Source organism: Corythoichthys intestinalis, chromosome 15 (genome assembly GCF_030265065.1).
Source record: "Corythoichthys intestinalis isolate RoL2023-P3 chromosome 15, ASM3026506v1, whole genome shotgun sequence".
Taxonomy (NCBI): Eukaryota; Metazoa; Chordata; class Actinopteri; order Syngnathiformes; family Syngnathidae; genus Corythoichthys; species Corythoichthys intestinalis.
Window position 1 is genome coordinate 19,806,310 of NC_080409.1, and position 10,741 is coordinate 19,817,050.

The following is a 10,741-nucleotide window of genomic DNA, read 5'->3' on the forward strand; positions in this document are numbered from 1 at the left end:
CAAAATTTATTGGATAATTTAAACTTTTTTAACAAATAAAAAACTGAAAAGTGGGGCATGCAATATTATTCGGCCCCCTTGCGTTAATACTTTGTAGCGCCACCTTTTGCTCCAATTACAGCTGCAAGTCGCTTGGGGTATGTTTCTATCAGTTTTGCACATCGAGAGACTGAGAGATCGAGAGATTCTTGCCCATTCTTCCTTGCAAAACAGCTCGAGCTCAGTGAGGTTGGATGGAGAGTGTTTGTGAACAGCAGTCTTCAGCTTTTTCCACAGATTCTCGATTGGATTCAAGTCTGGACTTTGACTTGGCCATTCTAACACCTGGATACGTTTATTTTTGAACCATTCCATTGTAGATTTGGCTTTCTGTTTTGGATCATTGTCCTGTTGGAAGATAAATCTCCGTCCCAGTCTCAGGTCTTGTGCAGATACCAACAGGTTTTCTTCCAGAATGTTCCTGTATTTGGCTGCATCCATCTTCCCGTCAATTTTAACCATCTTCCCTGTCCCTGCTGAAGAAAAGCAGGCCCAAACCATGATGCTGCCACCACCATGTTTGACAGTGGGGATGGTGTGTTCAGGGTAATGAGCTGTGTTGCTTTTACGCCAAACATATCGTTTTGCATTGTGGCCAAAAAGTTCAATTTTGGTTTCATCTGACCAGAGCACCTTCTTCCACATGTTTGGTGTGTCTCTCAGGTGGCTTGTGGCAAACTTTAAACGAGACTTTTTATGGATATCTTTGAGACATGGCTTTCTTCTTGCCACTCTTCCATAAAGGCCAGATTTGTGCAGTGTACGACTGATTGTTGTCCTATGGAAAGACTCTCCCACCTCAGCTGTAGATCTCTGCAGTTCATCCAGAGTGATCATGGGCCTCTTGGCTGCATCTCTGATCAGTTTTCTCCTTGTTTGAGAAGAAAGTTTGGAAGGCCGGCCGGGTCTTGGTAGATTTGCAGTGGTCTGATGCTCCTTCCATTTCAATATGATGGCTTTCACAGTGCTCCTTGAGATGTTTAAAGCTTGGGAAATCTTTTTGTATCCAAATCCGGCTTTAAACTTCTCCACAACAGTATCTCGGACCTGCCTGGTGTGTTCCTTAGTTTTCATAATGCTCTCTGCACTTTAAACAGAACCCTGAGACTATCACAGAGCAGGTGCATTTATACGGAGACTTGATTACACACAGGTGGATTCTATTTATCATCATCGGTCATTTAGGACAACATTGGATCATTCAGAGATCCTCACTGAACTTCTGGAGTGAGTTTGCTGCACTGAAAGTAAAGGGGCCGAATAATATTGCACGCCCCACTTTTCAGTTTTTTATTTGTTAAAAAAGTTTAAATTATCCAATAAATGTTGTTCCACTTCACGATTGTGTCCCACTTGTTGTTGATTCTTGACAAAAAAATTAAATTTCATATCTTTATGTTTGAAGCCTGAAATGTGGCGAAAGGTTGCAAGATTCAAGGGGGCCGAATACTTTTGCAAGGCACTGTAAGTGTTTTCCGCCATATACATTTGTTTTATGCGGAACATCAAATATTGACATACTCAACAATGAAATATGAAAAAAAAGGCATGTCAGCAAATTTTGTCAGAATAGCTGTCAGATCTAAAACAGACCCCCCCCCTCCAAATTGTTGTCCACTGTTACAATGGGTTGCGATGGTTTTAAGATGCGTGTATTTTACCCTCTTATTAAAAAGTGTGGCACTATATCTATCCAAGTTGTGATGTGTTGCTGTATTCCCTTCAGAAATTATGGCTATTTTCAAATTTAATTTGTTATGGTATAGTTATTGTAATGCCTCAGAATTTCTTTTGAACCATGTCTGTCCTAAAAACAGTTATTCTGAGCACAACAGTACATAAAGTAGGTGATTTTCTACATATTACTACTACTTGTAAATATTAATAAAGACATACCTTTGAGTTCAATTGTTAGTTTCTTTATTGTAAAATATAACTGTTTACCAAAATATTTACACGGCAAAAGATTCACATGGCTCCATTGACACATAAATCCAAACTGGCACACAAAGTTGTGTTGCATTTAGACGCATTCGCCGCAGTCTGAGATTAAGACTTTCTGCTTTGTCTTCCCATCTTTTGTCCCCTGAGCCTGCACAAAAAAAAAAAAAAAAAAAAAAAAAAAAAAGGCAGAATTTTTATCAACAGAAGATGACAGAAAGAAAATCCTTTAACTCACTGGTGGCTATCATTGATGGCGTTAGACAGCTAATCCATTTTGACTGGGAGAGGCTGGCAGCAAATGATCACTGACCTACCAGTCAAAATGAATTGGAGGTCTAGCATCGTTAATGGCATTGAAAAGATGAGCGTTGACAGCCAATCCTCCCAGTTTAAATTAATGAAATGTTTATTGTTGTCAATTGCAAGCAATAAGTTAAAACAACAACTTGTCCTCACCTCCATTGCACGAAGCACGTCAATCCCTTCCACCAACTCTCCAAACACCACATGTTTACCATCCAGCCAGTCTGTTTTGTCAGTAGTGATGAAGAACTGGGAGCCATTGGTGTTGGTTCCAGAGTTGGCCATGGAGAGCTGCCCTATGATCAACAAAAACGTGAAGCCACTCAAGTAAGGAAAGTGCCAATGAACACACACTGCAATGTTTACAGTGCACATTAATAAAAAGATATAATAAAAAGCGCATTTTAAGAAGAAGCATTTACCTGGAGCCGTGTGTTTGAGGACAAAGTTTTCATCGTCAAATTTCCGGCCATATATGGACTTTCCACCAGTGCCGTTGTGATTGGTGAAGTCACCGCCTTGGCACATGAACTGGGGAATGATGCGATGAAAGCTGCTCCCTTTGTAGCCAAATCCTTTTTCATGTGTGCACAAGCAACGGAAATTTTCTGTAAAATAAATCGATCAGATACACGTCAGTTTGGATTCTCATTAATGAGCTCAAATAATACTAGTATGAATAGTTCAGGTGTGTATATACTACATTTTAATCTCTAAAGTAATTGGACTCAAGTTACAAATCGGGCCATTTTTCATAGGATCGGAATCAGGTGAAAAGGTTTGTGTTTTTTTTTTTTTTATTTAAAAAAATATATATGTATATATATACATACAGTGGGGCAAATAAGTACTTAGTCAACCACCAATGGTGCAAGTTCTCCTACTTGAAAAGATTAGAGAGGCGTGTAATTGTCAACATGGGTAAACCTCAACCACGAGAGACAGAATGTGGAAAAAAAAAAACAGAAAATCACATTGTTTGATTTTTAAAGAACTTATTTCCAAATTAGAGTGGAAAATAAGTATTTGGTCACCACAAACAAGCAAGATTTCTGGCTGTCAAAGCGGTCTAACTTTTTCTAACGAGGTCTAACGAGGCTCCACTCGTTACTTGTATTAATGGCACCTGTTTTAACTCATTATCGGTATAAAAGACACCTGTCCACAATCTCAGTCAGTCACACTCCAAACTCCACTATGGCCAAGACCAAAGAGCTGTCGAAAGACACCAGAGACAAAATTGTAGACTTGCACCAGGCTCATTTATTTGAACAGTACACAGTCGATTGCATTGCTATTGAGTGCTTTATGTTACCTTCTGCCTTAGAAACTATTTCTGTTAGTATTTTACATCTATACCAACTTTTTAATATGCAGTATATGTGCGTTTATCGGGAAAAGCTATATGAATGAATATTGTTAATAAGTCCTGCTGTATGGAAGCTAACCTATACTTATAACTTGTGGCTCAAGTGAAATTCGGTGCCTACATGGTATTTGTATACCGGCATGTATCGTGCAGATGTGTTGAATGCATGCATGTTTCTTTTGTTTTTGTTTCTCTCACAAACTTAAATGAATTAATTCATAGAGAAACAAGAAAAGACCAAGCCTTGTGTTTTATTCAGGGTTTCGACAGGTATCAGCAAATCTCATGCTTTTTAATGCCATTTTAAAATAATTTAATGCCCATGCCCAACTGTAGATAGTTTCACACACACAAATTGTAGAGTTGTCCAATAACCTCCTTTTAACCGTTAACAGATATCCCGATATTTTCCAACTCCAAAAATCTAATACTGATATCAAACCGATATGGCTAATTGTACTGTGATTCCCCACTGGTTACTTTAATAATGATAAATGTAACAACTTCAAGGCTTTCCAATAAACATTCTGTGAAAATAAGAACAACTTCAACTGAAGTTATTCGGAAAAAGTGCATATAATGCACCACTATATTTATTGTTGAAATAAAAAATACTGCAAACATCAGTTTGTTGAATCAAGTGCAAGTGCAAAGTGCCAATAAGGCACTGCCATATCACATACGGCTCACACAGTGTTTCTGGCTCAAAATAACAACATATGTGAATAAGGTATGTAATGAGTTTATAATTCATTTTCTTTTCCAATCATTTATTATTATTTGAATTTTGCACCAAGAATGCAAATGGTCTGCTCACATTACAAATCCCAATCAGCTTAGTTTGATCTAATGATCAATAAGCATAACTGCTGTGCTAAACTGTGACCAGCCCTTTACAAAAGCGGAAGGGTGCATCAATATTCACTTTGAAGGCAACATGCATATTGGCCCAAAACCGATGTCTATATTGTCTGATTGTAACATCATTTTAAAATGTGTTTATTGTCAGATATAATCGCGTAGCCAATAGTATCGGCTCTCTTATCCCGTGATGATCTTATGTTCTCTTATCCCGGCTACCCAATTATATCTAACAACTCTCATAAATATTGTTAAAAAAGTTTTTTTTTTTAACCGTGAACGTCATGTTTACATCATTTTTAATGCCTCAAAGATTTAAGTTTAATGCTTTTAATGCCTGAGTTCTGACAAAATCCATTTAATAACTTTTATTGCTTTTTGATTACCCGCATCAACCCTGTTACTGGAGGACATTCAATGTTAGCTGATTATTGGTCAGTGTACAAGGAAACTTATGCATTTTTATTTTTTAAGGGCTAAAAAGAAACAAAATAATGCAGAAATACTATGGCCTTGACAAAAGCAAGAAAATATATACGTTTTATACTCCACAACATGCCGGGAAAAAGAGGAAGTACTTTAAACTACAGTACTGTAACATGTTTGGAACTTTAGTTCTAATAAGAAAACATAATTTAATAAAATAAAAACTTTTTTTTTTCGGTATAAGATCGGGACCTGGTATCGGCAGACTCTCAAAATCAGGTGACTCGGAGGCAAAAATATGAGATCGGGACACCGCTAACAAATACAGTTCAACATTAATTGGAATGTAGTTGTTCTACTTACTGGGAGCCAACAAACAGAAAGCTGGTCTTAAAGCTGATTTATGCTTCTGCGTTGTGGTGACGGCAGACCTACGCCATCAACGCTTTACAGAGCAATGCGTTCCCTTTATGCAGAACTTCGAATGCTCAAAAACGACGTAGGGTCAATGCAGACGCGCTGCCATAACCGCAAAGCAGAAGCATAATTCAGCCCTTAGTCTAATGGAGAACAATGACACCGAAAGTATGTATAACATATTTTTGTTTCAGTTGCCGTCATTGCAAAAATTCCCAATTGAGGAAAACTGTATGTTGGAAAATGGATGCAATGTATTTATTTATGACCATGAATGGGTTGTGTTGGAGCTTAAGTGTGTAATTGAAAACTGTGTATTGCAATTCACAGACCTGCTGTCATGGGAACAATGTCAGCCCGAAGGAGGAAGCGGAGTCTCCCGGCAGGCTTATTACCTATCTTGATATCCATATAGACCTGTGGATTGGTTCTTCCCTTTTTAGCAGGAGGCTCCGCCTGTAGAAAATATAACGCCTGTAAAATCCAGTCTTATGTTCAACAAATCCCTAAATAACGGAAGTCATCCAACCTCTGGTGCAGCAGTCTTGGCTGCTTCTCCCGTTGCCTCGATCTCAGCTTCTTCTAAAGTCTTTCCTGAGAACTTTTTCAGCCAGTCGTCATCCGACCACACTAAAGAAAGAAAATGAGTTAAGCTTTGAAACAAAGCAATTTAGGGATCCTAATAACAGTTAAAGAAAAGCATCATGTATATTATCATTTACTGACCTGGTCGAGAGGATCCTTCCTTGATTCGCATTGGCTTGGCGATGTTTACGCGAACTGTCCGACCGAAAAGTTCCGATTCATTCTGAAACAGGCATAGAAAAATGAATCATAACAATGTGTAATTTATTTTTCCTCACAAAATTCTGCTGGTGTTTGCAATGGCACAATGTACTCACCATATTATCAATAGCTGCAGCAGCATCCTACAAAGCAAAACAAAGTGAGACATTTTGTGAATGTTTACCATGAACTACAAGCCTTCATCAATTGTTAAAACAGCACTGAATCATTTCATCACTTTGAGAAAAGAACCACTCTTCTGGAGACACACATCAAACTGTAGATTGTTCTTGTATTTGTTTTAACATAACTATAGGATAGATCAGTTTATAAACAAGTGTAACTTCAGACTTACCTCAACCAGTTCAAATTCAACAAATGCAAATCCTCTGTGCTTCTCTGCAAATTAAGCATAGGAACAATTGATAAACTGCAGCTTATCCACTACTGTTAAATAGCCATAGTACAGAAATTGTGGGCGAATGATTCATGACTGTACCAGTCTCGTAGTCTAATGGTATTTGGATATCCGTGATGTCACCGAAAGGGATAAAAGCAGCATGCAAAACCTTCTCGTCCACCTCCTCTGCCAGCCCACCTAAAACAATGCAGGCATGAAAATGGGTCAGGGGTTAAAAAGGTGAGAAGGGTCTGGAGGAAATACGTTCCGGTACACTCTATAACTAGGGCTGTCCCAAACAACTAATTTTCTCCCGATTAGTCAGCCGACTATTTTTACGATTAGTCGACTAATCTAATTTTTTCCCCCTTCTTTCTTCTAATTTAGCAATGAAATTTTTGATGGCGCTTATTAATTCACAAAAACACTTTAGAACACTTATATTCTTTATTAAAGTACAAATAAACACGTAAATAACAACAATAAAGCACAAAAAAACAATGTGGGTAAATGCTGATAGCATCAGCTAGTGCAAAAGAATGGAATGTAAACAGATTCAGAACACTGACTTCGCCTTTCCAACATGATTCAACACAATTCTTAAAAAAATAAATATAGCATTAATATTATAGTATACTGCTATATATAATAGTAGTATAATAATTATTCATTGCCACTCAAATTTTTCATAAAGGGTGTCATCTTTCAGCTATTCTTAGTGTAGAATCTGAATTCTGAAATATGCGGGAATTTACTCCAGAAATCGTTATTCATATGACCAACATGATGTGCTTTTATTTTGAAATGTTCACCAGAAGTACGTTCGCTAAACCGCTAACAGTAAGCTTTACACTCCGCAAAAAAACCTCTTTTTGTCATTGCATGTGGTGTCAATAATCATTTTTTTTCTTTTTTTTTTTCGTTTACAAATGCTGTTAAAGGGTATGAAAACGCAATGGGGGTGTGAGACATCAATAGAACCGTTATGTGTCAAGATAACAAATATTGATAAAGTTAACAAAAAAATCAATCACATTAATGAGCAATTATCGAAAATAGATCGAAAATGACGAACATTTCCGAAAGTGTTCCGGAAACAGCCGAATGGGGCGGAGACGTCATAACAAGGAAACAAAAGGTCGAGGCAGGTGCATTCGTTGTTTATCGACGAGAGAGTTGCGTTCGTGTTTTATCAAAAAATCGCTAAAATGGTTCAAACCTGTCATGCTATGTGGTTTACAAATAGTCATTTGTCGCAATGTAGTACCCATGAGTTCCCGAACGCGAGAAAAAGAGCTGGACTACGCACGCAATGAGTAAAGTTCGTCAGTGCTAAGAGGGCTAATTTTGCAGACCCAGCCTCCGGCACTGTTTTGTGTGGTGCGCATTTTACACCTGAAAGCTATACGAACTATGGGCAAATTAAATCAGGTTTTGCTAAAAAAAATTGCTGCTGAAAGCAGATGCGGTGCCTGGTGAAAGAGGACGATGACTGGCTCTGATGAGACCACCTCACCACCCCAGGCAAAGCAAAGGAGGAAAATGGCCAGAGTGAGTACTCTTTTATAATAAAAAACATATCACACATTGGATATAGGACTGGACACATGTATAAATTATCGCTCGTAAAATATACAGAACAAATCCTCTAATCCCATTCATATTTAAGTCGGTTGGCAGAGCGAAACCGATGATAGCATATTAAATGATACTTATTCTATACATTACTTTATTTTGCGGTCACGGTGTATCAGCTTCACAAAAAGAAATGCAAAACAAACCATTCGGTGATTCTGTTGCCGCCGTAGTTTCATCAGTGTGATTGCTCCCCTCAATGATCCTTTCATGAGGCTGCATTGGCTTTCGTTTGGGCTCAAATTGATAACCCAAAACACCAAAGAAAGGCTCATAACTCTCCTCATCACCATTAGAAGAATGTTCGTTACGTTCGTCGCTGCAAATAGAAACAAAATTGTCCGCCATCATCGCCGCCATTCAGTACTAAGCACTGAGCCGGTTGTTTCCCTATAGTGACGTCACGCACACAATATGCTAGATTTCCGGCATCTCGGGGGCGGGTCCTTTTAGCTTGACAATCGACCTAATTTCTATCATTTTCTTGGTGTTGCGATGTGTGTAATTACACGAAGTGGCATGATATGAATTCAAAAGGCATGCGTTGATGGATAAATGATGGAATATTAGCATTTCCCCAGGTGTTGTCATACCCTTTAACCAGCGATTTTTCATGCTTTAAGTGTCACCTTTTAACCGCAAGTTTGCGTTTTGGAGAAGACTGCCAATATTTTATAGCAGGATAAAGTAGGTTGTCTTTTTTTCCCCATTAGCCTCAATGTAGCAATGCTAACGTTTACAGTGTTTAATATAGATGTGTTTCCTTATTTTGTAAGTCTGAACTTTAATTCTCTGGCGTGTTGATGACCAATGAATATCTGTGAAAGGAACGAGTCCCATACGCCATCAGCACGCACGCACAAATGTATGCATGCGCGGCGATAAAACACAGCCGTGAAAATTATCGCCCTCATTTTTATTTACTGTGCGATAAATTGATTCATTGCATATCGCGACAGGCTTAGCAACTTCAATAAAACATGTGGTTAGTTAGTTAGATGGATCTGCCAGCTTGTAATGGTCTCCTGTCGTCTTCCAAAATTACAACTGGGTGACGGCGCTTTAGGTGTTCATTCACGGCCGACGTGCAGCCAAGCTTGGCATTGAAGAGACAGGGCACAACAGTGTACCCTCCTTTGTTTCGTTGAAATAAATCAATGTTTTGGCCACTCCGGTGCGCTGTTTTGGCTTTGTGCTGCTTTCCCCGCATGCATACCAATGCATCCGATATTTAAAAAATCTTTCGACCCCCCCCCCCCCTTTTAAAAATTTTCACCTCGGATCTACACAATTCACGTAGGTCTCCCTTTTTGACTTTTTGACAGAAGTTCGCTTAAAGGTGAGAGATTATCATGCCTGCAATGACGAGACAAACTATCAAAAACATTCATAAGATCAGTGTTGTTACTTTTAACTCCCTTCATTTTCACCGATCTAGTGACACTTCCATTTCTGACTGAATATCTAACGATAGTTTCTACGTGAAGAGTCGTACATTTTAAATCTGTTGTTTCATCGCATTGCAAATTTTTATGTTAGGTGCACCATAAACCCAATTTTTTCTTGATTTTTGTACTATCCAGGTCGTTTGAATACGCTTGAATAAAAAACATACCTATGTTTAATTAGAACAAAAACTCACCCACATACAATACTCGTTTGCTTGCCGCCATATTGGAAGGGACCTAGCTTCAACTTTGACCCGGACCCTGATTGGTGGAATTATCCAAATCCCGACATCATCCAATGACGTAACGTAGAATTAACCTTCTAATTTTATTGTCTCAAATGTATCTACAAATGTAAATTCATTGTGGACGCCCTTACTTTGCATAACGTAGTTCATATTTTCTGTATATTTGTACCCCCTGGCACATTCTGTATGTTTTTTTATTCATTTATACTTTTTTGCATAAATATATTTTTATGTTAATTATTGTGTGTATTTGTCTGTATGTAAATCCATCTTTCTACTGTTTCTTAATCTATTTCATCAAATAATAATAATAACTAAATTAGGATAGCATATAAATAGAGAGCTAGATGCAAAAAGTCAGGATAAGCGGCGTTAGCAACAGACGGCCTTCTTAAAGTGGTAGGGTTTTTTTTTGCAGCGAACCTAGAGTAGAGTGATTTTCTCCAGTAGAACTCTTTAACCCGGCGAAATTTTGACAGATTTTCAAACGCTTTGGTTTATAAACCGTTGTAACGTGCCTACGATTCAGACAGGATCTTGGGGGGAAAAAAGTGAGATTATGTTTAAGTATTCAAATCAAAATTGAATAATTTAAAGTTGCCTCTTGTATTCCATATTTCATTTGTCTATATTTGTCTATTTATTTTAATGTAATCAAAGTGCTTATTTTGTATACCTATGTTTGATTACCACGCCCCACATTAAACAAACACTAGATGCTGCTTGAATCAAGACATAAACTTGATCAATCAATCAAGTTTAATCAAGACATACTGTTTCTATTAATTTAGCATATATTTTAATCTACATTCTACAATCTTTGAATCTACTGAAAACGCAGAATGACGGTATTGATAAATGCCTC

At 37.9% G+C, this 10,741-nt stretch overlaps 1 protein-coding gene across 1 annotated transcript; it reads right to left on the reverse strand.

Annotated features, from left to right (window-relative positions):
• Positions 1-1,936: 1,936 nt before the first annotated feature.
• Positions 1,937-9,892, reverse strand: ppie (peptidylprolyl isomerase E (cyclophilin E)). Its single transcript, XM_057859069.1, has 10 exons — positions 9,823-9,892; positions 6,645-6,743; positions 6,501-6,544; positions 6,262-6,288; positions 6,086-6,167; positions 5,889-5,989; positions 5,692-5,815; positions 2,709-2,894; positions 2,440-2,582; positions 1,937-2,131 (listed from the first exon to the last, which is right to left on the reverse strand). The coding sequence occupies exons 1-10, from the start codon at positions 9,851-9,853 to the stop codon at positions 2,063-2,065; spliced, it is 906 nt and encodes a 301-aa protein (XP_057715052.1). The 5' UTR covers positions 9,854-9,892; the 3' UTR covers positions 1,937-2,062.
• Between the last annotated feature and the right edge of the window lie 849 nt (positions 9,893-10,741).